Source organism: Anopheles coluzzii, chromosome 2 (genome assembly GCF_943734685.1).
Source record: "Anopheles coluzzii chromosome 2, AcolN3, whole genome shotgun sequence".
NCBI classification, from domain to species: Eukaryota; Metazoa; Arthropoda; class Insecta; order Diptera; family Culicidae; genus Anopheles; species Anopheles coluzzii.
In genome coordinates, this window is record NC_064670.1 from 106,233,872 (window position 1) to 106,260,981 (window position 27,110).

General features: G+C 48.2%; 3 protein-coding genes across 4 annotated transcripts; 2 read left to right on the top strand and 1 right to left on the bottom strand.

The window, feature by feature from the left end:
* Nucleotides 1–536: 536 nt before the first annotated feature.
* On the top strand, nucleotides 537–4,303 carry LOC120947632 (ras-like GTP-binding protein RhoL). Its single transcript, XM_040363124.2, has 4 exons — nucleotides 537–1,359; nucleotides 1,533–1,647; nucleotides 3,682–3,796; nucleotides 3,887–4,303. The coding sequence occupies exons 1-4, from the start codon at nucleotides 1,247–1,249 to the stop codon at nucleotides 4,114–4,116; spliced, it is 573 nt and encodes a 190-aa protein (XP_040219058.1). The 5' UTR covers nucleotides 537–1,246; the 3' UTR covers nucleotides 4,117–4,303.
* Nucleotides 4,284–23,172, bottom strand: LOC120947630 (nuclear pore membrane glycoprotein 210). The gene is made up of 8 exons (XM_040363121.2): nucleotides 22,725–23,172; nucleotides 21,340–22,462; nucleotides 18,018–20,172; nucleotides 16,008–17,941; nucleotides 15,784–15,922; nucleotides 14,840–14,890; nucleotides 14,421–14,579; nucleotides 4,284–5,208 (listed from the first exon to the last, which is right to left on the bottom strand). The coding sequence occupies exons 1-8, from the start codon at nucleotides 22,898–22,900 to the stop codon at nucleotides 5,099–5,101; spliced, it is 5,847 nt and encodes a 1,948-aa protein (XP_040219055.2). The 5' UTR covers nucleotides 22,901–23,172; the 3' UTR covers nucleotides 4,284–5,098.
* A 662-nt stretch (nucleotides 23,173–23,834) lies between these two features.
* LOC120947631 (angiogenic factor with G patch and FHA domains 1) lies at nucleotides 23,835–26,683 on the top strand. 2 transcript variants are annotated; one of them, XM_040363123.2, is made up of 6 exons: nucleotides 23,835–24,095; nucleotides 24,160–24,393; nucleotides 24,466–24,597; nucleotides 24,919–25,018; nucleotides 25,649–26,155; nucleotides 26,234–26,683. In XM_040363123.2, the coding sequence occupies exons 1-6, from the start codon at nucleotides 23,937–23,939 to the stop codon at nucleotides 26,638–26,640; spliced, it is 1,539 nt and encodes a 512-aa protein (XP_040219057.2). In that variant the 5' UTR covers nucleotides 23,835–23,936; the 3' UTR covers nucleotides 26,641–26,683. The 2 variants fall into 2 exon arrangements, with proteins under 2 accessions (XP_040219057.2, XP_040219056.2); XM_040363122.2 differs by lacking the exon at nucleotides 24,919–25,018 and adding an exon at nucleotides 25,125–25,530.
* The last annotated feature ends 427 nt before the right edge of the window (nucleotides 26,684–27,110 follow it).

The window sequence follows — 27,110 nt, forward strand, 5'->3', positions numbered from 1 at the left end:
AGAAATATTAATTTAATCTCATAATCAACAATCGCACAAAAATATAAAAACCAATAGTTAATAACAGTCTGAAAGTACCAAAAGTTCCATTCAAAGGGAAATAAAAAGCATTTAAAACTAACGCCAACAGTTCCTAATTATCGTACTTTAAATAAAAATTTATATAATTATTAGACCTGGTACAATTCCCCAATAAAAACTCAAAAAAATAAACAATATCGGATTGAATTCCCACTCTCCAATCGGCAAAACTCGCGCACAGCACTGTGCATAACTTTGTCGATACTTCCCCCTCCATCACCGGCACACCATTTCTTATCGCTTATCACAAAATGTAACCAACACCGACATCAAACGTAGCCCTCCCGGACCGGCGTGTGCACAAATACACTCCCGGTTGGGTCGGTCACTCACTGGCCGTGGTGCAGTTTCACCTCTACCTACGCATCGATGCATAACGATATTTATACGACCGGCATGCCTTGCAAGTGAGACACAGGAAGGTGCGATGTTGTTTGTTGTCACTGTTTCCTTCGCCCGCTTATCACGGAACCACTCGATTAGATCCCAGGTAAAAGGGTTGCCACCAGCCCTCTGGCCCGCCTCTCCATTGCTGGCCCTGTTCCACACGCCGAGTTCTCCACATTAGTCACCGTCAGCTGCAACGAGCCGCGTATGAATGTTGGTGAGTTCGTGAAGATACCTTCACCCGCACCGTGCAGTACCCACGCCATCCAAATTCCTCCACTTCCACCATACATCATGAGCCTGCAAAGATAAGCGAGAAGGTTGTCTTTGCCCCTGGCAGGAAGTGAGCCGGTCGGTACCGTTTGGGTCAGTGTTTAGCAGCCGTCGATAACGGAAAGATGGGCAAATTTCCGTACATTACCGTCTAAAGCCGAGTGCGAGTTTCAATGTTGCGTCGTCGTCGGTGCTTCTGGTGCTAGCTTGCTAGTTGCACTTTGCAAACCGGCTACTAACAGGTAGCAATAGTGTGTCCACTCCCACCCAACTTCCCTCGGAGCTTTCCGGAATCCGGTCGACCGGAAAGACCGCTTAGCTGAGCGCGATAGGTACACGGTTTGCGTTGCGAGCAGCCACACCGTGTGTAGTATTAGCAAATAAATAAGCGCTGTGAATTCACGTGAAGTGAGATCTTACCCCCTGAGGTGGTTCGTAATTTGTGAGCAGGAAAGCGAAGATAGTCCTAGACGAAGCCACGTGTTAGTGGGCCTACGACGGAACGATGACCACCCGGATATTCAACATCGTCGTCGTCGGGGATGGTGCGGTCGGCAAGACCTGCCTGCTGCACGCCTACACGGATAAGTCATTCAAAAACTTCTACGAACCGACGATGTAAGTATGGCAACAAACCCCTTTGCCCCTTCCTTCCCCCTTTGCCCGTCGGTTTTAACCGCATCGTTCGATTGCGCATTTGCCTTTCTCGCTCTCTCTCTCTCTCTTTACCTCCTCGTAACGTGACAATCGACGTTTACCGCCGGACGAACAACAACAAACAAAAAGAACAGATACGATAAGGAATCAATTGAAATGATACTCGATGGGCAGAAGTACACCATACAGCTGCACGATACGGCCGGCCAGGAGGAGTACGACAAAATCAGGCAGCAGTTTTACAAACGGGTGAGTTGGTTTGGGGCATTTTACAAGATTGCCGGGTGCAATCAACAGCAAAATTGGCCAATGTTGGGCAGTGCGTTTGATTGCGAGAAAGATGATTTGGATTCGGTTTTTAGATTCGGAATGATTGGAGACATTTCTAATCAATCCAAGCAATGTGTACCGTGGCAGCTCTTCGGTGGAGTTATATTTGTGTTTTAAAGAAGTTACCAAAAATCATATTGGTAATAATGAGCCATATTAATGATAATAACACGATTATGGTATGCCAATCTAAAACAATAAGATCAAAAGAAGAGTTCCGAAATTCAATCCAATAGATATCAAATGTCCATGGGTATGGAGACTGAGGCATTATCCATTACGTTACGATTACAGAACCTCGCAATGACAAGTGTCTATGCTACGAGAGATTAAATGAGGATTCAAAGATGTTCAAAGCTATCGTGGTATATAAACATTTAACGTTTTTGGTATTCATTTTACTGTATTATTAGCATAACAACCTTGACCAAATGTCAATATGGGGAAAAAATGCAATAATTAGCATTTTAACAATTAGTTTTCATTTTTAAATATAATTACACACTGGAATCAATAATCACTAGTTATCAATACAGTAGAACGTCGATTATCCGGGCAGCTCGGGACCGGACGGTTGTCGGTTAATCGATTTGCACGGATAATGGTCCAACAAATGTCAAATTCATATAAAAATTATAAAATTCACTACCCAAGTGACATTTGCTCGAAATTGTTTCCCATATCAGCTCGATTAGTACTCGATACGCTTGAAATTGTGGATTTGTGTGTGATCAAGTGTGTTGCTAGCGCCAAGATTTGGTGTGTTCGTAAATTAGACGTTCCTCAATCGATGGACGATGCCTAGCTAATTTTGAGTGACGTTATTCAATAAAAAATCGGTATTATTTAAGTATAAAATGGGCACATGACCAACTATAACGATAGGAAACATCATTTCCGAGCGAATCTAGAAGAAAGTATCGAAATAGCCGCATCACAGTTGATTTAAAAGGACTTTTTTCTCAATTCCCTTAAACTGGCGCAGTTTAAGGGAAGTTTAAGGCTCCAGTTTAAGGGAATTTGCTCGAATTCCCGATAATTCGTGCTCGAAAATGTCAATTGGGTAGTTTTATGATTAATTCACTTTGAATCAATCGATTAATCGTCAGTAGAATATTATTTTAATCAATAACTATAGGTTTAATAACTGTTCATGAACAAAAACGACACAAAAAACTGGTTGCCCACTTGACTATCGCTGCAAATGTTCGCCGTACGTTTGAGCAGCTGTCACATTTATGCGCACGGTTAAGCCGCCCACCGGTTAATCCACCCCCGGATAATCAACGTTTTACTGTATTACTATTTATCAAACCAGCCTTTGCTGTCACGCAACCATCTAACATTTGTAGTTGTTATTTTAGTATGCGAGATGCAACAGAGACAGCATAAGTAAAGATAATCCACTTATACTCTAGAACTGTTTTCACTAGAGCTCTGTACTAAAGAGAATTTTGTTCTGCAGGCAAACGTACTTAGACGATTGCAATACCGAGAATCTGATATTACAAAGCAAAAGTTGCACTGATATCTCTGAGTGCTGTTGCCGCATAGAGTTGCTACCCTCCTGCCTTCCGTCCGCCGTCGTTTCATCCAGCATACCAATTCACACCAATGCCATTCACCGCCTCCCGTCTGCTGCTTGCACAGTTCACGGCAATTTCCCAGTTTGAGTGTTCTCATAACGCGCTCTACCATCCCTTTGATCTGTGTGCTGTGTGCTACACCAGTGTAGCACGATGATGCACTCCCACATATGGTAGCACCCAATTTTCGACGACTTGAGAAACACCATTTTCATGGTGTTTAACATTTGCTTTCTATTTTTATACAGAAAAAAAGCTCTGTATGATTGTTTTATTGCAGTGTTTCTTTCAGCATGTCTCAAACGACACATATGGCGCGTGAGCAATAGAATTTATCCTCTCTGTAAATAAACTATTTCCCCCGCAGGCCGATTGTTTCCTCCTGTGCTACAGCATCGACAACAGGGTGTCGTTCGAGAATGCGTCCACAAAATGGATCCCGGAGATCAAAACTAACCCGCCCGTCCCAATCGTGCTGCTCGGTAAGATGCAACCACTCACACTCATTACCCTCCCAAAAACCCACAGAAATATGCTGATTTCTGCTTACTTCCATGCCACATTCGCAACAGGCACCAAGCTGGACAACCGCAAAGGGAAAAACAACGAAGTGTCGACGGGGGAGGGCGACCGGTTGAAGCGCGCAATAAACGCCAACTCGTTCGTGGAGTGCTCGGCGAAGGATTACCGCAACGTGGAGCTGGCGATAGAGGAAGGTGTGCGCGCCTGCCTGATGGGTGTACCGGAACCGGAGCCGGAAGATAGTTGGGCCTGCTGCAAGGACGCTCTACGATGTTTTTAAAGCGATGTTTGTGCCACAAACGCCACAATCAAAACCAAGCAAGGCCGCGCTATTGATCTATTTATCTATTGCTAGTTCTCTCACAAAACCCTTCATTACCGGGGTGCCCGGTAACGGAACGGGCACGATTGTAAAAGGCCGCGTACACGATAAAGTTCTGAGACACATTTCGAGTTGTTTCACTGAATTTTTTATTAGTTTCTTTCTTTTTTTTCTCTCTTTCCCTAACCTAAACAAGAGTCCGTAGTATGTACACATAGAGCCGTGTTCGGTATATGTTCAGTCCGTTGTAATGTAATCGACACCTGCGCCTAATTCATTCGTCTAGTTTTCTTCCTCTCTGACGGAACAGTATTCTAAGGGAATTGAATTCAAACTCAAAACTTAACTTAAGTCACACGCGCACACACACACACAAATTATCGAGCTGCTCTAATTCACAGCACAGCAACCACCGGATAATAGAAAGCGGGACAAGGGTTCCGCAGAAAGAAATGCATCCAACCAAAATGGTTGTAAAACTAATAAAGTTAACAGTATCGATTGTCGATTGTCTTCTAAATAGAACTGAATCATGTACTAATATTCGTGAGGTAAAACGTATCCTGATTTAGCAGCATGTAATGGGATTGGAAAGTTTTGAAAAGTAAATCAGTAAATGAAAGTTCAATTTTCTAATCAAAGACGAAATTTTAGTTCAAATGGCAAAAAAAAAACACAAAAGCAAACTTCGGGAATTAATTAAAAGATAATCAAACGCCTTCCTAAAACATTTAAACCACAACATAAAAAGAAAGCTTATTAACAGTAACTAACTTCAGCTGTTGGAAAAGTCAGTTTGGTCTGCGCATCGCGGGTAAATGCCCCGCTCTTCCTTACTACCACCATCCACGGGGGGCGCGTACTCATATACCCGAAAGTTGGTTTTGTTGGAACATTCCGCTCGTCTCCTCTGCCCTTCATTCTGCATCCTACATTCTATTTACAGGTAACGTCGGTTGACCCGCTTCTGGGGCGATATTATGGTCGCATCACCGTAGATCGGTGAGCCGTGCGAGGTACCGCTGGTATTGAAATCGTGACTTAGATTGCCTACAGAGGATTAACAGAACAAAAAAAAAAAGGTTCATTACGTTTCATATTAAAATTGTTCTAAATGTAATGCGTTCGATGGATTCTCAGCAATGCGTGCTTAAGGAACTACCTAAAATTATATGACACAAGCGATGTAAGCAAATCCAAAATTTAAAGCGATACATGATGACGTATAGTATATACAAGGTTATAGGTGGCAAGCAAATAGCGGGTTTATGAATTAATTACAAGATGCATTTATAAATTTAATCAAACAATTAGGCTCTAAGTAGACTAGTCCAAGCTAATTTGTTTGCAATTACATCGTGCAGGTTTGTTAGTTGTCGGTTGATCTCTCAGGTGCAAAATCAAGCGCCCATAAATTACGTCACTGAAAATTTACATCAACTCTACGTCTACTGTAACACATACACATAGCAGAGGAATTATGTTCTCTAAATAATTTACAGTTTGAAAACCTCCTCGACCCTCGATTCCGACTTGCTCCAAAGTTTTCTGGAATCGATTCCGGATAGTAGGTCCGGAATCAGCTCCAGAATCGTCTCCGGAATCGGCTCCGGAATCGGAATCGGTTCTGGAATCGAAATCGGCACCGGAATCATAATTGGCTCCGAAATCAGAATCGGCTTCGAAACGGAGTGGGTTTTGGCATATCCATAAGAATAGGCGTTTGGGTCCAATGATGTTACGTATTAATAACCGCAAAGAATCAAAATTTACTTGTAAACTATTAATTCTGATGGAGATTCTCGGACTGATTTCGCTTCTGAGACTTCTTATTTCAATACAAGAACTTCTCATTCCGGAGCTAATTCCATTTCTGGAGTCAATTTTGATTCCATTACCAGGGCAAATTGCGCTTCCCAGGTCAATTCCGATTCTGGAACCGATTCTGATTCTGGAGCTGATTCTGATTGCGGAACTTGGGAATCGGCTACGGAATCGAATTCGATTCCAGCATCGGAATCGGTTGGGTCCGATTCCGAGCTCCCGCCACTACACTAAACATATAAGATCATTACGTAATTTAAGGATGAACTCTAAGAGCTTTTATCAAATCAAGTATCTACGTAAATTCCTAGGCAACGAGCAAAGCTGCACGATCTTACCCATCTTTGCTTAACGATCAGTCTGTGTTTAAGGGCATAGAGGCTGAGAATTCCCAATGATTCTGAATTGCATTCTGATGTAGTATCCGCTTCAACATGCTTCAATTCTGCTAGTACACTCGAATTTTAAGCGAATCTTTCCTCTTGCGAAACCTTTCCACCATTTTGTAAATCCAATAGCCGGCCCAAAAGGAACAGCATCGCTGTGCGCGGGGGGTTTGACTTTTTCGTCAAAAAATCAATTACTCGAAATTTGAGCACCCACACATATGCAAGGATATCGTACAAACTTCCCCTTGCCGTAACGAGACTGGCTGGCAGGGAAACCAAAGTGTTTGACAAACACAACCGCGGTGTACTGATTTTCTCCACCATCCCCCTGCCCCACAACAGTTCCACTAAAGAATTGAGGTCTCTCGGATTTTAAGGATACTGTCCCTCCTCCCATCCACAGTACCTCAGTGCAAAGCGCCGTGTGTAAGAGCCGGCTGGTAAGTTCTGTACCACGAAAAGATGAATCTCCACCAACGCGCGCGCCGAGAGCCGCATGGAAGCCACGTGAGTGTGTTTGTATGTTTGTTGTTTGGTTTAGAAAATAAATTGAAGCGAGTAAATATTTTCTGCTGCACAGCTTCACCCGTCCTGTAGCCAGCCGGTGTTTGATGCTTGCCGAATGCTTCGGCACGCACACGGCACACGCTCGATACGTATGTGTGTTTGTACGTCGACAAAGCTCACCTTACATGGCGAGGCAAAAGCCACCATACACCCCGCGAGACTATCGTGGCTTAGGCAAGCGGAAAACACATCCACACACCAGCCAGACAATCCTAAGGTGGCCTTGGATTAACGTGAGCACACCTTAGCCGTGCTTGCGCGTTGCTCGAGTTTGCTTTGGAAGCGCCTGGAGATGAATGTTGAATGCGAAGAAGCAGTACACTACTGCAACATCTAATCTCAGCATGCCCGGGTGCTCGAGCGCCAGCGAAACAGCAGACTTTAAGCATTCAGGGCGTGTGTGTGCGCGCTGTTTAAATCTTGTTCCACTGTACTCGCAAGCTTCTCTGTAAGGAACGACAACCGCATTTGCCATTAGTCGCCTATACGGTGCGTTCTCTGGGACACTGGAACCCTGGTCCATCGTTACAGGCCTGCCTAATGCGCACTTATTATGGTACTTGGAGTGAAATTATGGCACCAATCGCCCTGCACACATTTTACGACGCTCGCACAACACACAACGTGACTTTAATTCGAATATGTGACCGTACCGCTCACATGAAAACGGCCAATTGGTCGCCAATGGACGTTCCTCCGAATCTCATAAATCTTTGCGCGATCGTAAAACGATTCTAAAAATACCAAGCACACACAAATAAGAAATTTTTCTTTAATTTCCTTTAAACACAGTTACAAATAAGGGTGTTTTTCGCCTTAAAGCTGTTTTTTTTTGTTGCTCTCCTTGAAACAGTAGAAAACAATTAATTTTCATTACCTTTTCCTTTGTGCTTCACCACACCGAGGTCAACTGTACGGTTAAATCAAATTTAAATGAAGCCCTCTCTTGCTACTTTAAACGTTAACGGAAGAGAGGAAGAAAAGGAACCTGTTTTTTTTGACTTCAAGGTTCCAAAAGAACCACCACTGCACCCATCGTCAAGGGGCAAACCGGCAGAGACCCAACAAAGCAATTGAATAAAACGGCACATACACACACACACACACCCATATCCTGTTGGCATAAATCTCAGTTTCCCGTTTTCGCACGCAATCACACGGGCGCGCGCTGTGTAAAGTGGTACGTGTCTCTGTGTGTATATACAAATAGGGCCATAGTAAAGGGGGAGTTTGCTGCGAGCAAACCGCACAACAATAGCAAAACGCTTTCACGCTTTCCCGGAAGGTGTAACCGTGTGTCATCAAAATCCAATCAATCAAACTTTACCGCAAACTACGGCAAAGCAGCAAGGGCCGTGTGCCGTAAATCAGCCCTGGCAGGTCTCCCCACCGCCTCGCTGGAATGTCAGAAGAACACTGCGGAAGTACACATCGGGACCAGGACCCCTCAAAACGAATCGTACGCGCATTCGACGGCACAATGCTAGAACTTGACGCCAGCCACCCTCTTTTCTCCCATTATAGTGTACAGCTTTGGTGCACACTTGGAACGCACCAACCGCGCGATCGACTACTTAATCATCTACAATGTACGCACACAGAGAAACGAACCGTTCACCGAATACGATGTACTTGAAAGGACCTTTCACAACAATCAACCTTGCTTGCGCGTTTTGTTGCTGACATTCCGTTTTAGGCCGCCCTCCGATAAGGGCGCTTCCCGCACCAATGAAAAGCCAAAGCTTTCAAGCTTTCCCTCTCATCCCTAGAATCCAAACAGGGGAATCCTCCTCCACCACAGACGCGCAACGAAAACTTCTGCGATTTCCGCGACCACATATCAGCGAAACGTCAACAAACGAAATGAAATATGTAGATTTCTCAAAAGGCAAGGTGGCGTTGAATCGAACGAAGGGGACACGAAACGAAAAGAGGGGCACAGCAACAAAAAAATACATGGCCAGTGCCAACTTTTAACTACGGGGAAAGGAAATCACCTTCCCATCGCGAAGCACTTTACTTTGGCTTTTACGAGAGCAAGAAAAGCCGCCGCACCGCCACCAACCGACACTCTGTGTAAGAGGGTGTTGCGGAATCGTTTCCCTTTTTTTGAGGAAATGTCTCTGAATGCTAAATATATCAACGATGTGTCACGTAACAGGAAGGACAAAATACACTTCCTGTGCCTTTGTCACTTTTGCCTGCCCGGTTGGTGCTGTGCTGGTGGCCTGGTACTGCTACCGGCTGGGCTGCTGCTATGACTTTTCCCACCTTTTCTTCTCAATTCATGAGGCACCAATTGTGTACCAAGCTTAAAGAGGATGTTTGGGGTGGAGCTCGCGCAGAGTGTGTGTAGGGAACGAAGGGGCCGGTTGGTTACTATTATGAGCGAAGGACACAGTTGTTGCAAGACCACTGTCAACTGTATGGTCGAAGTTTTCCAAAAATAGACCAAATTGCAACGTTTCTATTCATAGTCGTTGACGTCACAACGAAAGAGGCCCAGAACCTGTTTGCTGAAATTCCTTCCACATTATAGCAAGTAAAATATGGACATGGACGGTGCGATAAGGACTAGAAGGTAATTGTTCAATCTTGTATTTTACCAGTCTCATTCCAAAATGATTGCAGCTCGCCACAAAGGTTCCTTGAATCAGCTCAATGACTCTACACAGGTTGGCCCTAATCAGCAAAAGCTGAGATGTGGCTGGTTTGTGGTAGGCACGTGCATCAAATTGGTCTGTCCCCAAAATTTATGATAGCTTTATAAGTTCCATTAAATGTTGAACGGTTTGAAAATTCAACCACCTGTGCTTTCATAATTTTTTGGGCTCAATGTCAATCAATTGATCAGCACAGTGTGTACTAAATGTTGTCTAACAGACCGGATGGAGAACCATGTCAGATTACATGTCGGAAATGGAACCAAATGATTTGAGGACCGCTAGCCCATGTTGCCGTAACACGTTGAATTATTCGATGAGGATGTATTTTCTGATGGCAAAGACGCTGTAGTTTTCAGTCTACCGTAACGTATACATGGCAGTCAATGCCGGAGAAATAAGTTCTAAAGGTATGTTACAACTTCTAAGGTTGTCTAGTAGTGGTGGTAGCTCGGAATCGGACCTGCCCGATTCCGATTCCGTGTTCAGAATCAATTCCGGAGCCGATTCCGATGCTAGAATCGATTCCGAATCCGGAGTCAATTCCGGAGTCGATCCCGGAGTCGATTCCGGAGCCATCTCCGGAGTTGACTTGGGAGCCGATTCCAGAGTTGACTCGAAGGCCTATTCTGGAGTTGCCACCGGAGCCGATCCCGGAGTTGACACCGGAGCCGATCCCGGAGTTCTCTCCGGAATCAGAATCAACTTGGAAATCGCAATGTACTCCGGTAACGGAATCAGGATTGACTCCAGAAATGGAACTAGCTCCGGAATTAGAATCTTTTCTTTAATTGAAATAAGAAGTTTCAGACGCGAAATTAGTCCGGAAATATCCATGGGAATGGATCATTTATAAATAAATTTTGATTCTTTGCGACTATCAATACGTAGCATCATTTGACCCAATCGCCTATTCTTATGGAAATTCCGTTTCGAGATCCGTTTCGCAATCGATTCCGATTCTGATTCCGGAGCCAATCCGGAGCCAATTGCGGAGCCGATTTCGATTCCGAAGCTAATTCCGGAACCAATTTCGGAGCGAATTCCGATTCCGGAGCCGATTCTGGAACCAATTCCGGAGCCGATTCTGGAATCAATTCCCGGAACTGATTCCGGACCTACTATCCGGAATCGATTCCAGAAAACGTCGGAGCTAGCTGGAATCGATTTCGACGAAAACGTCATTTTTCCCATCACTATTGTTTAAACAAGTTTAATTCTAATTCTAATTACAATGTATGTTCTTCGAGCAGAAGATGATTTATTGATTGAATGGTAGATAAAAGTGAAGGCCACAACATATATCTCTAATAAACAAATCAAAACACAACCAACCAATAACTACTAGCAACCGAACTAGAATTAGAATCTACTCTTGGAGGAGTCATTGGGATTTGGAGAAGTCATTCTACAATTTCTTTAGAAATATCACAAATATTAAAGAACCAATCATCATAACGGTTAAACCAAGTTGTTGGAGTAGTCCGAGAGGACAATGCTTAGAGAGATGATTCCCCACCTTCAGCACACTTTTTTAACCCACTACTTGTCTAACTACTCTAGGAGATGTCGTCCGAACAGCACCAAGAAAAATTGTATGATTAAAAATCTTCATATAACAACCAAAAAACCTATTCCTATTATGTCCGTATTGCCCCATCTTCCTTCTTGTAACGTTTTACAAGAAAAGGTAAGGTAAACGACAAAAAATAACAAACAAATGCACACACACACTCTCTCCCTCCATAACAACTAACCAAAACCAAAGGCAACGCACGCAGGCACGCACGCACGCACTCGTGTACGGGTACCCATATCCTTCCCCTTAGCCGCAGGCAGTACGCAACACACACGCTACATACATGCGCATTTGAAATTCAAATGTAAACGAAACATAAATGACAAAAAATCACTGCCCATGCAAACTAACGGAAGCCTTTGCTAACACGTGCCATCATCGGGAAGTGGGATGGCTGATGTCGCAAACGCATTGAAACAATTTTCACACACGCAATAGGTATGCGCCAAACATAACACACACACACACACACACACACACACACTGTGTAGTGCAAACAAACACACCCATAAATAACGAAACAGAAAACAGGCACCGAGGCAGGCAGCAAAAACAATTGCCCAGTCGACTGGGCTGGGCATGGTAAGTTGGTGGTTCTACAGCAACTCACGCGTACTCATTCCAACGGTCGATAGCAGAACAGTGATTAAATGAATCTTCAATATTTTTTGTTTGTATGCTAGAAGTTCCTTAAAACACGTTCTTAAACAACACACCGCCGCGGTGTGCGCTGCCGAAAAGCTTTGATCATCCAACGCCGGACGCCTCGGGCGACCATCAACGGAGCGCAGCAGCAGCAGACTGTTTGCCACATAGTGCTGTTTGCAAAATAACAACTGTAAAGTGAAGTTAAAAAACAAAGTGTTTTCATCATATTAACCATCCCGCTGCACCCCTAAGGCGATACAGGATGTGTTTACTTGCTCGGCCAATTTCCCGCAACCTCCTCTCATTGGCATGTTTTCGTCCCCTGCGCTTGTTGATTGATGTGCATGATAGTAAACAAATTATCTCCCTTGCTATTTGCAAAATATAAGAAAGCTTCCAGGAAGGGCAACAACACGTTCAATAAAACAAAGAGCAGCAAGAGAGAGAGAGAGAGAAAGAGAGATAGGGAATTGTGCCTCTCAGGCGCTTTAGTTAAATTTCAAATCACCCTTATTAAATTTTAGGTGCTAAATGGGACACTGAAACACACAACAAAAAACGAACAAACGATCGTATGCCACATCCTGACCAATTCACCTGCCTCACCAGCTCCCTCCCCCCCATCAGGAGGAGTAGTTAAACAACACCCCTTTCCGTAATCAAATAAATGCTCGTTTATGAATTTGTCAAGCATGCAATCAACTCGGTCGGTTGTAATTTGGTGCGCCTGTAAGGACAGCATCAAACACACTCGCGCGCGCACTCACTTTCCAGGCTACCGACACCCCCCCTGTTGTACGGCAAATCAAATTCCAGCTGGGGAGGAAGAGCTGTAAAAGGATTAATAAAATAAAAAAAGAATAACGACGGTTTAGTCTGGTTGGCAGTGGAAAGAGACATCGGTTCCCCGTATGTTAACGCCTCCGCAGAGCAAACGCCGACTGTACTGAGCTGAGCTGACCACAATTATTACCAGACCATCACCACCATCACGATCAAGCGCGACAGTGTGTGTGTGTGTGTGTGAAAGGACTGGGGGAAACATTTTAATTTATGCTTCGTTTTATTTTACAACCCCGCACAAACCCCGTAAAGTACCAGCCACAATGAACCTGCCTGGAGAGGGAGATAGGAGTTGGAGTGAGCGGAAAATATAGCATTCATTTTTCATGCCCCATCATCCACTCTCCCGGGGACATCCACAATCCATGTCCGTAATACTGAACAGAGAGAAAAAAGGTGGTCGAAAGCTCGTTTTTGAAAGCTTCTTTTTAACACTCGCTAGAATGGGGTTCCTCTTATCGCCCCTGTCGGCGGGAATAATTTCGCGATCGTGCGCTGAAGCCCCGTGACAAGGGCGAGAAAGTGCATAGCACTGGAGTGCAGGGAGGTGGGAAGAAATTATGACCCCAAAAAAATAACCGCCCCCAAAATCCGTACCGAGCGAGCGCGAGCGTCTGGTGCAATGAAACGGGAATGGTGGTGGATAGTGTACGAAATATGGGTTGGCACACTTCCTTAAATGCTCGTTTTCGGGCCGGACATATTTTCTCGTTTCCGCCCCCTTTTTGTTCGTCTGGTATTACTTCGCGCACACACACACACTTCCGCCCCTGCTGATCCGCGGCCGAATCCGGGTGAAAAAATGGACCGTTGAAGACCATTCCCTCTGATTACCTGTGGGCAGGGGCCGGCTTGTTGTTTTGCCCTTTTGTTTTGTTGCCGGTGCAATAATTTTCTGTATTCAATTTTCAACACACCCTTCGGGGCATGTACAAGACAAGCCGGCACGACGAGAAAGAGAGAGAGAGAGAGCGTGCGCGAACCTTATCGTGAATATAATTTAATGAACACCCCCCAACAGCAGAGCTCGAGCAAAACAAACAACCTTACTGAAAAGCAAAAAAAACCAGCTCCAACAACAAAAGACGTTTAAAAACAACAGAACAAAACATAATTCTTCATCGCACGGAGCGGCCCACACAACATGGGAGGAGAGGAAGGAGTTTTCAAGAAAAAAGCTCAAAGGACGAAATAACAATTAGCACCACACACCTAATGGAATGGATGGGATAGTGAAAGGATTTGCGCATGGAAATCGTGAATATTTTTTGGCCAGATTTGGTGTAATTCGCTTTTTTTTGCTGCTACGACATGCCCCATAGCGCACCCACTAACGATCCATGCTTTGACTAATTTATTCCCCCACTCCGGCGGCCCCCCGATCTCCAAACAAAAAAAAGAAAAAGGTAATCGGATTAAATGCATCCTCAGACATCTTTTACGTAAAAAGGGTGGTTGGAAAGGTGTTGAAGTTGTTGTAGAAGTGGGTTTTTTGGTTGATGCAAATGCAAAGAAAAGCTAAAGCAAAACAGCAATAAATCTACACAGGGTTCTTAAACCTAATATTATCCAAACACAGCAAAATATTCCCTTCAAATGATAAGAATGTAAAAAAAGGGTGTTCATGCAGGTATAAAGCTCCCCAGCAAGGAGAGGAAGTGGCATAAAATGGGGATGAAAGAACGTTGGTAAAACGACCACCACCACCACTAGCAAGCACACCTACAAACACGAGGAATGGTGGCTTACCTTGCGAACTGCCGAAGCTCTGGCCGGGGCTACCGCCGGCGAACGGTGACGATGACTGTAGATTACTGCCGCGCTTCTCTAATGGACTAGCAAATGGACTGCCGCTTATCCTATTATCGTAGGATGATAAATTGTGCTCATTTTTAAATGGCGAGTGCACTGTAGACGAAAAAGAATCCGCCCGAGCGAGCGAGAAGGGTTGAGGAAAAGTAGAAGAAGAAAAAGCCAACGGTTAGGTTAACGGTTGTGTAAAATTGGAAAACGCTTACAAAGAAGAAGAAAGAGAATATATACGGTCGCGCCGAACAAAACGAAACCTGCGGAAGCTTTCGAGCAGCAGCTTTCGGTTCGGTTTTGTTCCGGCGGCGACCTCCGGAAGTCCAGAGGAAGCGCGAATGATTTGTTTTTGCAACACGTACCATTTCCGTTCGCGGCCGGCTTCTGGCGCTGGGGGAAGCAGAACACAACGACTGTGAGGGAAAGAAAATGGGAAAGAGTTTGGTTAAGAAATTAGCCACTGGTTCCCCACCCGTGTCCAAGTAATTAATGGTGTCGCCGTTCGGTTGTTGGGATGGGATGTAGTGGTGGGAGCTCGGAATCGGACCTACCCGATTCCAATTCCATGTTCGAAATCAATTCCAGAGCCGAATCCGATGCTGGAACCGATTCTGATTCCGGAGTCGATTTCGGAGCAGATTCCGAAATCGATTCCGGAGCCGATTTCGAAGTCGGCTACGGTATCGATTCCAACTCCGACGATCTGGTATCGATTCAGGAATCGGTATCGGCTCCGGAATCAGATTTGGCTCCGGAATCGGAATCGAATTGAATCAGGATTGACTCCAGAAATGGAATTAGCTCCGGAATGAGAATTAGTTCTTGAATTGAGATAAGAAGTTTCAGTAGCGAAATAAAATTATTAAATTAATTAAGTAAATTTTGATTCTTTGCGGCTATCATTGGACTCTACCGCCTTTTCTTATGGAGATGCCGAAACCGACTCCGTTTCGAAGTCGATTTCAATTCCGGAGACGGTTTCGATTCCGGAACCGATTCCTATTGCGGAACCAATTCCGGATCCGATTCCAATTCCGGAGCCGATTCCGATTCTGGAGCCGATTCCGATTCTGAAGCCGATTCAGATTCTGGAGCCGTTTCCGGAAACTGATTGCAGACCTACTATCCGAAATCGATTCCAACAAAAACTTCATTTTTTCCATCACTAGTCGGATGGGAAGGTGAACAACCACCGTTTCTCCACCAGCCCTGAACCGTTCATCCACGCTCTTATTAGATGACTTAGCACATGATACATAATTTAACTGTCCAAAGACGGCAGGCGCCTACACGCCCAACACCTTACCCCAGACTGTCGCAGCAAGCACCGTCACAGCGGAAATTAGCAGCCCGAAGTTGCTCACATAGTTTACCAACAAATCGGGCGCACTGGTGAACGGTTGGGTGCCACACTTTCTCGGTGCCATCGGTGAATTGATTGGAACCTAAACGAAAACGAAAAAAAAAAACGAAAACCTTTAATTAGAAGTTCTTTTTTCCTTCTCCATCAAACACCATGTCGGCACTTACCCTCACACTCTGCTGCGTTAGCGGTGAGTTAACCAGCACTGCCAAACTATCAGCCCACTCCTCCTTGTAGTTGTCCAGCAGCTCCAACCGGTACTCGAGCAGGCCGGGCTGCTTCTGCTGCGGCCGGATCGCAAGTACGGCCGGATCCGTCGACGTTACCTCCACCTTTTGCAGCACCCGATCGAGCCCAGCAATCATCAGGCTTTGCTTGTTGATCTGCTCTACCGCGATCGCTTCCGGTTCGATCCGTACCGCCGGTACCATCTTGAGCGTGGATGTGTCGGTCAGGCCGGACGCTAGCAGCCGCACCTCCAGCTCCAGCGTGTACTCGTTCGCCTTGATCAGATTCGCCACATCGTCCAGCGTGGTCAGCAGCTCAATGTTGCAACTGTACGCCCCGATCGTAGCATCGTAACCCGGTGCCACCTTGAAGTGCTTCAACAGCTCCGGCATTCCCTGGCGCACGACGAGCTTACACGAGAACAGCCCCGCGTACGAACGCTCCACCTGCTCCCGACAAGTGGACACATTCATCGCAATCACGTTCACCAGCTTGTCCATCTGCAGGTGGTTCTTGATCACCAGATGCCCGCGGTACGACTGCCCATTGAAAATGTCGTAGCTTTTGAAAAACTCAATCCGATCCGCTTCCAGCACGTCCACGCTGAACGAAATCCCACCGTGCCGGCGATCGCCGTGACGAATCGTTACCGTCCCGTCGGAACCCGTCCCACCGGTACTGGCCGAGCTGGCAAGCACCTGAGCGACGCCCGTCTTCGCGTCGATCTTCACCAACGCTTCATCGGAGCTGCTCCAGCGCGCATCCGAGCTGAGCAACGGCGAGCTGAAGCACACCACATCGCCAACGGCAAACACACCCCTGCCGGGGAAGGCCAATCCGCTCGTCTCATCGCCCACTACCAGCTTGAGGAAATCCTCCCCGAATCGGACACCCGTCTGGTCGCGCAACGCAACCACCATCATGTCGGAAGTTTCACGAATCAGCTCAACCGCCACGCTGTAGTTGCTGCCGGTGCTGATCAGCACATTGCCCCGCTTCGACAGCTTGTGCTTCAGCACGGACACGTCCTCCAGCCCGTGCGAAAACTCGTTGCCAAGGCTGTCGTGCAGCGACACCTTCAGCGAGAGGCTTAACCCCTGCGGGATGCTGCTTTCGATGCGCTTCAGCTTCGCCATGCCCGGCTGCAGCGAGGCCATGATGTAGTGCACCTGCTTCACCTCGAGCGGGATCGTCAGCGATTGGTCCTGGGACGAGGCAACAACCTGCACCCGGCCCGGTGTATCCCCCGTCCTAACCAGTCCGTCGCGCGATACCTGCAGCACACCGCTGGCAGTACCGTCCTCACCGTCCAGCTGGTACACGGCATCGTCCAGGTTTGCTTTCAGCTGTATTGAGCCGCGCGGCGGCAGCAGTATCGAATCGTACCGGATCGATTTCGGTGCGACCAGCTCCAGTGTGCGGAACACGGTCACGTCCGTTTTGGCGGTTAGCTTCAGTCCGCCCGGCGTTACGAGCGTTACGTGCAGCGTGGCCCGACCCGGGGCGAGCGCCTTCACGCGCATTGCAATCGCATCACGGTCCAGATACTCGACGCCCACGTCCTGGAACACGCCGCGCACATCGAGAATGTCCGCGTGGTCGGTTGACCAGCGGATCTGCACGCTCGGCACGGTGCCGAGCACGAGCGGCGAGATGTTCGGTACGGCCCACACGTACGCGGGCATCGTCGCGCCGGCCTGGATGCGTTTCAGCGGCGTGCGCAGCTCGATCGCATCCAGCGGAATGACCTGTATCGTGATGGTGTCCTCGGAGAAAACGAATTGCGCACCGGTGGTCGGATTGACGCCCACGCAGCGGCCCGTAACCTTCGAGCGGCCGACCTTAAGCCCGCTGGCGATGTTGGATTCAACGTCTGCAAATAAATTGATCGGAATTCCAATTAGATTTCAGGAAGAGATTGCTAGTACAGTTGGAATTTCAAATCTTACCAATCACATCCATGTTCTGCACGCTGTAAACTATGTTCGTGTCCGGCGATGGTCCTCCCTTGGAATAGATTTGCAGCGTACTTCCCACCAGGATGGTCGCATTGCGTGGCAGCAGCATCAGCGGCGGGAACACCTGTACCGGGGCCGGTGCGCTCGTAACCATTTCCTTGCCACTTCCCGCGCTAACGCTAAACTTGGTCTCGCCCAGCTCCATGCCCGTCACGATGTAGCGCACCTCGCCTACGCCCAGCTGCGACTGGCTGCCCAGGGCCAGATTCAGCACCGCCGGATTGTACACCTCCGTCCGCAGCTCGTACATTTCGAGCCGGTCGCGCTTCAGCTCGAGCAACCGATCGTTGCTATCGTACAGCCGCGCGATCGCTTCAATCTTTTTCGTCTTTTCGACCCGATCCGGCGTCAGCAGCGTCACGCGCCCGACCGTCACCACCGATACGTGCAGGAAGCTCGCTTCCGTCGCGAGACACTGGTCCGTTATTTCCAGCTTCACCTCGCCGATCTTGCGCGGGCTGATCACGATCTGGCGCGTGGTGCCATCGAACTGGGCCGACACGATGCCCGCCTCGGACGCTTTAATGTCGTAAAATCCGCTGCCCTGGGCCACCTTGATGCGCTCGACCGCATCGGACGTGAGGAACAGCGTCAATCGATCGTACGGCAGCAGCGTACGGTTCACCGACACAAAGTTAAGCTCGTTCTCGATGGTGGGCTTCACGAGCGGCGCTCCTGCCTTCTTCTGCACCCCAAACGGAGGACTTTCGGGCTTGATTGCGTACCGTTTCAGCACTTCCGCGCGGTAATCCGTGACGATGGTTTTCACCTTCAAGCTTGCCTCGAGATCGCGCGGCAAATTCAGCACAAGATAATCGCGTCCAGGAATCTCCACGCCCTCCAACCGTTCCACCTCCGTCTTGTGGTCGTAGCTCAGCGCTAGCGCCATTTCCCCAGCTCCAACCGTCGTCCCGGAAGCGGACTGCGTATCAACCGACGCAAACTTCCACTCCAACAGCAAAGAAGAAATGTTCGCCAGCTTACGGTTCTGCACATCCAGCACCTCGATGTCGATCATCATCTGCTCCGCATTGTCCGCCGTCTTGACGTGCATCATGGAGTTGCGGCGCTCGAGCGGACAGCCCGTCTTCACCTTGTCCGTCGTGATTAGGTTCACAAAGCGCGGCTTCACACAGTACACCTTCGTCACGTACTGCGTCACGTACGGGACCACATTCGGCGCGTTGAGCGTATTAAACACCTCCAGCTTAAGCTCATAATCACCCAGCTTCCTGCACAGCGCGCGCAGGATGTGCTTGTCCTTCGAGAACCCACTGCCAACCTCCGTCACTTCCAGCGCCTTCTCGTCGTACAGCAGCTGGCGCTGCAGTTCCGCCTCCGAGTTGAACAGCCGCTCCGGCCCGTTGTAGTAGAAAAGGTTGCGCGAAGCGCCAATCGGCAGCACGACCTCGTTCTCGATCGGATTCTCAATCGACAGCGGTTCGAACACGTTCAAGCTCACGTGATCGCTTAGCAGCTTGTCAAAGTACCGGTACGTTATCTTCAAACTCGTCTGTCCCACCATCGTCGAGCGGAGGTATAGTATCCGACAGGCACCGTCCGCCAGCGGTTCCTCATCTTCGCTCGACGATTGTGCCTCCGTCATGAAGATTGGATTGCTAAACTCCAGCTCAAAGTGTAGGTTCTCGCACGAGGTGAACGGTTTCAGCGTTCCGTTGTAGCGTGCCCACAGGCCGACGTGCAGGCGGACGTAATCTTTCAGCACCGTTTCGAAGTTGTACCGCACGACTTCGAGCTTTATCGGGGGCAGGAACATTACCTGCGCTGTGACGTAGATGCGTACGTTCCTGGACATGGCCACCTTTACCTGCGTTACTTTGGCGAGCTCCGTGTCGCTCACCAAATCGGTGACGCCTTTGATCTGATCGAGTCTTGCCTCGGCCAGCCCGGTTTGGGAAATGGCCACAACGTTCGAGTCCTGCGACGACCAGCTGTAGGAACCATCGCCACCGGTTGCAGTGAATTGGAGCTTCTGGCGGCGCAGGTTCGGATCGAAGGGGAGAATTACCTCCGGTGGGTTGATCGCCAACCGCTTGTACACAACTAGTTCCGCCTTTGCCGAAAGCTGTGGAGAATGTAGAAGAAGAGAAGACCAAATTTTAGTGTGAATTAATGGCACTGATTTTGGTCGCCATGATGGCTGGAGGTTTCTATGGAAATTGACTGCAGGAGAGAAATGGTTGCTGAGGATTTTGTATGAAATGTATGTATATTAGTGGTGTGCTCTTTGGAGCGAACCCACAATCCCGATCCGAAAAAATCTGAACCACTAGTTCCGTCCGTAGTCGCAGTTGTCCTGAGTCAAAGTCGTCCGGAGTCGGTCCGAGTTCCTTCTAAGAATAGCGGTTTGAGTAAACTAGAGTCAGCAAAAGTTGGAGTCGGAGATCAAATGCCTGACCAGAAACACATTACAACATCCGTCTCTACCCGACTCCGAATCACTGCGAACGACTCCGGACGACTCTGGACGACTCCGGACGACTCCGCACGACTCCGGATGACTCCAAATGACTCCGGATGACTTCGGACAACTCCGGATGACTTCGGACAACTCCGGATGCCTTCGGACGACTCCTACTACGGACCACTCTGAACAACCCCGGCGGACTCCTGATGACTTCGAACGACTCCGGATGACTACGGATAACTCCGGCGGACTCCTCGGATGACTTCGGACAACTCCGGACGACTCCGAATACGGAACACTCTGGACAACCTCGGTGAACTCCTGATGACTTCGGACGACTCTGCATGACTCCGGATGACTCCGGATGACTCCGGATGATTCCGTACGAATACGAAAAACTCCGGATGCCTTTAGATGACTCCGGATGACTCTGGATGACTCCGAACGACTCCGGATGACTCCGGATAACTCCGGACGACTCCAATTGCGGACAACTCCGGATGACTCCGGATGACTCCGATTACGGACAACTTCGGACAACCCCGAATAACTCCGAACAACTCCAGACGATTACAAACAGCTCCGGATAACGCTGGACAGACCTACATTCCGGAGTAGGTTCAAAAAATTTGGAATTTGAATCGGAGTCAGCTCCGGGTTTTTTCCAACTTTAACCATCACTAGTTTGAATGGCCAATTTTTCATATTTATCGCTTTGAAATGTAGTCCAAGTAATCTTTGATAGAACATTCTAGGGACTACTGCCCCTACTGTATCCCAACCAAACTACCTTTATATTCTAAACAAACCCAGGTTGTAACTCACCTTTTCAAACTTGCCCGCCACTGGACTGCTACCCGTTGCGATCGTTTCACCAAAGATGCTGCTCCCGTTGGCAGTAACTCGGATCGGATAGAACAGCGACTCGTCAAACGTGGACTGGATCTTGTACTTAGCTCCCAGCGTTATCTGGTGATCATCGTGCGTGAACAGGTTCAGTGCAATCTCGTGACTTTCACCCTCAACCGTCACCCAGTTGTAGTGCGGCAACAGGTTAATGGTCAGCTTCATCGGATCCACCACGGTGAGCGATGCCTTCGGCAGCGTCGCTTTCGAGTTTGCCTCATCATTCCCGGCCAGCGCATCGTGCGGCACGTTACGATCGCGCAGCAGCACAAAGGTACGGCCCACCTTCAGCCCCTTGGCCGCATTACCGCTCATGCTGGCGTACGTTTCGTCCTCAATCTCCAGATAGTACTGACTGTTGAGGGCAATTTCGTGCAGCTTGCCCTGCTTCAACTGCAACACCTTGAACTCGATCGTATCGCCCGGCAGGATGTACACATCACTCGGGTTGAGGATCAGGTTGGCCAGCACCATGATGTTCACGTCCACCGGCGGGACGTGCGAGTACTCGCCATGCGGCAGTCGGGCGGTAACCCGTGCCGAACCGGTATTGATGCCCTCCAGCAGCACCATATACCCTTGCACACCGGCCGCCTCCAGTCGTTCAATTGCACGCGGTACCACGTGGAACTTGCTCTCGGAAAAGGTAAGAAACCGTAACACCTGGCTCCAGCTGCTGTCACCTGCCCCGCCGTGGCGCGATTCGTGCGACCGGTGGGAAGCAATCTGCCAGTGGAACTCAATGCCCTCGAGCGTGGTAAACGCGTTGCCCTGCGCATCCTGCGCCCACAGCTCGAACGTTTCCGGTGCCTCCTCTAGGTAGAGTTCGCGGGTCGTCGTCAGCACGCCCAGCTGATCGATCACGTCCAGTATGACATCGCAGCGCAGCACCTCCCCGGTAACTAGATCTTCCGCCAGCACGATGGCAGTGTTGCGACGCTTTTCCTTGTTAATCACCGTCACCACCACGCGGTACGAGCAATCCTCATCGACGTCATCGTAGGAGGGTGTGATTTGGATTAGATCAAGCCGTGACGAAGTCCTAAAAATAGATGCCACCACGAAAGAAGGAGAGAAGAAGAAGAGGAGCATGAGTCGCTTGTGCGGTAATATGCTAATTTCACCTCCGCTGACATCATAGCCAGACGGCGTACTCTTCCCCACACCAACGAGAGTACTTTGGTTTGTTTACCCCGCTGTGAGGTCACTGCCGGTCCGCTGTCCACCGCCACAGCCAACCGGTTACCCTTGGCGGGGGAAGGTATCACTTTCAAGGTTAGGAGTTATGATGACGCGCCACTTACCACTTGAAGCATCCCTTCTCGACCACCTCAAGCGTGAAGTTGACGGAAATGTGATCGAAAATCGGTAGTAAAACACGCGGATAGTTCAGCTTGGTGCCGGATGCCGAGCGCGTGGTGGTCGTCAAAAGCACCAGCACCAGGGCGAGCGTCAGCCCCAGCCAGGATGGTGGTTTCATTTTTACGCTACGCTCAGCACTACACACGCGGCCGGAAGAAGCGGGTCCCCCAAATCGCGAACGTTCTTGTCGGCACCGGTTTTAGTAACTTTTCCACACGAAACTACACACACGCGAAAGCAGCGTAACTCTGCGGTTGGTAAGAAAATGGAAGCTTCTTCTTGCTTTTCGCATCTGCCCCCTTTTTGCTACGGGAATCCGTTGTAAACAACGACCAAATGCCGGTGCCCGCGCTTCAACGATGTGAGCTGTCATCGAGCGAGCTACCCGTCGAACAAAGTTGACAGAACGGGTGGCTGTCACAAGGTGTATGGATATTAGGAGGTGAATTGCTTCAGAGCAAATTGACATTTCACGACTTGACATAACAATACTGGGGGCTCTGGTATTAAAATCGGGGAGGGCTGGAGGGGGGTATAGAAAATTGTATGCGATTTGACATAACAATACTCAATGATGGCGCCCGGAAAACGCGCTAACAATTCACCTCCTTAATAAACACACCTTGGGCTGTCATCGATATAGTTGACAGTTGTATGATTTGAATTTAATTCTTCATTTTGAAAATAACAAAAAAAAACACACTCGGGAAAATTTTTAGTTTATGTTGTCAATGCATAAGCAAAATATATGTATTAATATCAATCAAGCAACAATCAAAATATCGAGAAAAAAGTCGTTAAAAAATCTAATTTTCAAATCAAATACAATATTTTCTCAAAAAATTAAAATTTATTGTCACAAAAAACTAAAGTTTTGCCTGTTTTAATGCAAAAAAATCTCAACGGAGTACATAAGCTCTTCAAGTCACAAATCTCATCAGCTCAGGCTTTCATCCATTTCTCTCTGCTTGCCGGGTCGGCCCCATTTTCATCGATTTTGTTTTATCGTCTGTCAACGGCTCCCCCCACTCCATGACAGCTGTCAGTGGTGCGAAGCCGCCAAATAAACATTTGCCAACATTTGTTGTGGATGTGCAGCTCCCAGAAAAAAAGACCGCAAAATTTCAGCTAAAAGCAAATGAAACCACTTACCGATGGCGAAAAAACCGAACCACAAGCTTAAGCTGTTTCGCATAACAAACCTGTACGATGTGACGGCCCACCAGCTGTCCCTGTACGTGCAGGGCTTACATCGCCACATCCGACGGCAAAGTACCCGCATACAGAGGCTCAAAAAGAAGATTCACGCACTGGTAATTTATTCTGTTCAGTTTTTACATGCAATTTCACCAAAACTAATAATTGTTTCGGTTACAGCGAGTGCAACGCAAGTTCCTACGACAAAATGGTACAAAGGAGAAGGAGCAACCGGCAGAGGAAGGCGAATGTCCTGCCCAGGAAGAGGATGTTCCCGAGGAACCGCTCGATATAAAAGCATTTGTGGACGACATCAAGAAGACGGCTCAGGATGTGGACATTCAGAATAGATACATCTACGAGCCCACGTCCGGCATGTATTACGATCCGGCGACGGGTTATTACTACAATTCGGTACGACACGGTATTACCACCCACGGTTGATGGGAAGTTCGCTTTCTAATGCAAAAGCTACCCTCGTTACAGATTTACGGCTTACATTACGATGGCCACCGCGGCTGCTACCTGAAGTATAACGAAGAAACGAAGGAGTACGATTTCTACTCGCAAGTCATTCCCGAAACAATGGTAGAGGCCGAACCGAATGCCAAACAAAAGGTACAACACCTCTCAGTGCGCTGACAGGGTTTTCCAGGAGTTCTCATAGCTGTGGGACCTTTTATTGACTCTTTCATACGTGAAATGAACTTAATCCTTTGGGAATTGGAATCTGTAGCACACTTGTTGGACAAATCCAATAGGAATTTCCAAGGAGCCTATATAAAACGCATTCCTTAGAGTCCAATTTCCAACATATGAAGTTCACCTCCAATAGCAAGGAGTTAAGAAAGCGTCCAACAACTATAACAACCCCTGGTTGGCAAACCCTGTAACCCACCCCCAACCTAACTCCACATTCTGAACCTGGCTTTCTTGTAGGTTCCTACCACTACTACTTCACCTTCTCTCTCATTAGACGACAGTTTTGTAGCCCGATTTTCCTCGCTGGAGATCGACCACATGCGTCAAAACGCACTAGGTAGGTGATCGAGTGCGGCGTTGTTAACAGCGGCCCCCCGTTTTCTTTCTCTCTTTCTCTCTTTTTCTATATTCCATTCCACAACCACTCCGCGAACCCCGCACAGAAATCGAAACGCTCCGATGCGGCGCGTGAAAAGAAAGCTCGACCGGGCGATAGCGATGACAGCGAGCGTAGTAGTAGTAGGCGACGGAGCCGAAAGCGTAATCGAAAGCAGAAAAAATCACGGTCCCATCGGAAGCACCGTCGCCGTCGTTCGCACTCCACCTCGGAGTCGGACTCGAGCGACAGTAGCGAGGCGGTGCGCTCGAAGCGTTCGAAAAAGAAACGGAAATCGAAACGGCGCCATCGCTCGTCGTCCTCGGATGGGAAGACGGTGGTCAAGGAGGAGGGCGAACTGGAGAGTAGCGAAAGCGGCGATTCCAACTCGGTCGGTTCGGTGATAGAGGTGAAATCGAGCGCGGAAGATAGTGCCGACTCGCAGACCGAACAGTTTCAAACGGGCTACAAAGGTACATACAAGGAAAGCAGTAACAGGGGCCGTTTGCTACGTTTTTTTACAATCTATTTCCTTTTTCGAATGAAACGGTACTCACACTTGTATCATTCACGCTTTTCTTCCCTCTCCAGATGTAGCGAAACGGTACCCGCCGTCCCTGCGCATGATAGTGCAGGAGACGAACGTAAAAGAGCTTAAAATCGGTTCGCTCTTCATCGTGACTTGCAAGGGTGGAACGTTGGGCCGGGAGGGCAACCATGACGTGATCATACCGGACATAAACGTTTCCAAAAAGCATCTACAGTTCATGTACAACGACCGCAAGGCCACGTACCAGTTTGTGGATCTTGGTTCGCGCAACGGCACCCTGTACAACGGTGTGCGGGTAAAGCGGGACGAGCAGCAGGCGCAGAGCGAACCGCAAAACCTCTCGCACGGTAGTATTCTGCAGCTCAATCAAACAAAGCTGCTCTGTCACGTGCACGAAGGCAACTCGACGTGCGGCAAGTGCGAGCCGGGACTGCTGGTAAGCGTGGAGCCGGTCGTTGTGCCGGAAACGGTTTCAAAGATCACCAAACCCGTCTCGCACAAGGAAGGCTTAAAGTTGATACAGAAGCGTTTCGGGCTGGAGAATGAGAGTGAGTGTTGTGCAGTGGTTGCCTTATATTTGAGCAAATTTTCATTAACTTCATTGCCATTTTGTCACCAACTTCCAGAGTACGTCGGTTCCGGTGAACCGGGTGGTAACAGTGTCGATTACAAGGACCGGGCCGCCGTCCGGCGCAAGGTGAAGGGAAGCTCGAACGAGCACGAAAAAACGCAGGTCGCCTCGCTCGATCAATCGATCAGCAGCAGCAACAAGGGCTTCCAGATGCTGTCCAAGCTCGGCTGGAATGAGGGCAAACCGCTCGGCAAGAACGATACCGGTCTGACCGAACCGATCGCACTGACCACGAACGTGGGTACGTCCGGGCTGGGCAGCCACGGTCAGATGGCGATCGGTGGTGGTCCGCACAACGCGAAACCGATCGATCCCCGGCGGCATAGCATTTGGCGCAAAACTCAGGAACGCTTCGAACGGTCCACCGTGTTCGAGGCGGCAAGCAGCGAAGATACCGAGTGAGCACGGTTGATGTGAGAATAAATCGGTGTTAATGGATGTAAAACGCGTGTGAAGAATTGTATGGCACGGTGAGTTTTTCTTTGAGAAATTAGCAATACATCATTTGGTTTCAAATTTATTTAACCGAAAATGACCGATATTTGGGCTAAAAATAACCTTACATTCACCCTAATGAGCTCCTTTCCATCCATCCTAATCGACATTAAGCTTAAAGTTTGCCTATTAATAGCACGGCGGGTAGCAATCGATTATAATTATCCTTCGCGCCGCATCCATCGTGCTTTCGGCGGCAAGAGCCGTACGCGATGCCGTAACGTCGCCTCGTGTGCCAACACCGGTGATGACGGTGATTTTCGGCCGAGATTTTGCCCCGCCATGAACGAGACTCGTTTCACCTAACCAATGAATGAGCTGGGCGGGCGAATAAAACACATTCGCCCAGCGCTAAAGGATAATAGAATTACCGCGTA

Coding starts and splice junctions, on each gene's coding strand:
- LOC120947630 (XM_040363121.2), bottom strand. CDS start 22,900: ATGAAACCACCATCCTGGCTGGGGCTGACGCTCGCCCTGGTGCTGGTG. Junction 20,173..21,339: donor TGGCGGGCAAGTTTGAAAAG/GTGAGTTACAAC, acceptor CATTCTCCACAG/CTTTCGGCAAAGGCGGAACT. Junction 17,942..18,017: donor GCAGAACATGGATGTGATTG/GTAAGATTTGAA, acceptor ATTTATTTGCAG/ACGTTGAATCCAACATCGCC.
- LOC120947631 (XM_040363122.2), top strand. CDS start 23,937: ATGGCGAAAAAACCGAACCACAAGCTTAAGCTGTTTCGCATAACAAAC. Junction 24,394..24,465: donor CGGGTTATTACTACAATTCG/GTACGACACGGT, acceptor CCCTCGTTACAG/ATTTACGGCTTACATTACGA. Junction 26,156..26,233: donor TTTCGGGCTGGAGAATGAGA/GTGAGTGTTGTG, acceptor ACCAACTTCCAG/AGTACGTCGGTTCCGGTGAA.
- LOC120947632 (XM_040363124.2), top strand. CDS start 1,247: ATGACCACCCGGATATTCAACATCGTCGTCGTCGGGGATGGTGCGGTC. Junction 1,648..3,681: donor GGCAGCAGTTTTACAAACGG/GTGAGTTGGTTT, acceptor TTTCCCCCGCAG/GCCGATTGTTTCCTCCTGTG. Junction 3,797..3,886: donor CGTCCCAATCGTGCTGCTCG/GTAAGATGCAAC, acceptor CATTCGCAACAG/GCACCAAGCTGGACAACCGC.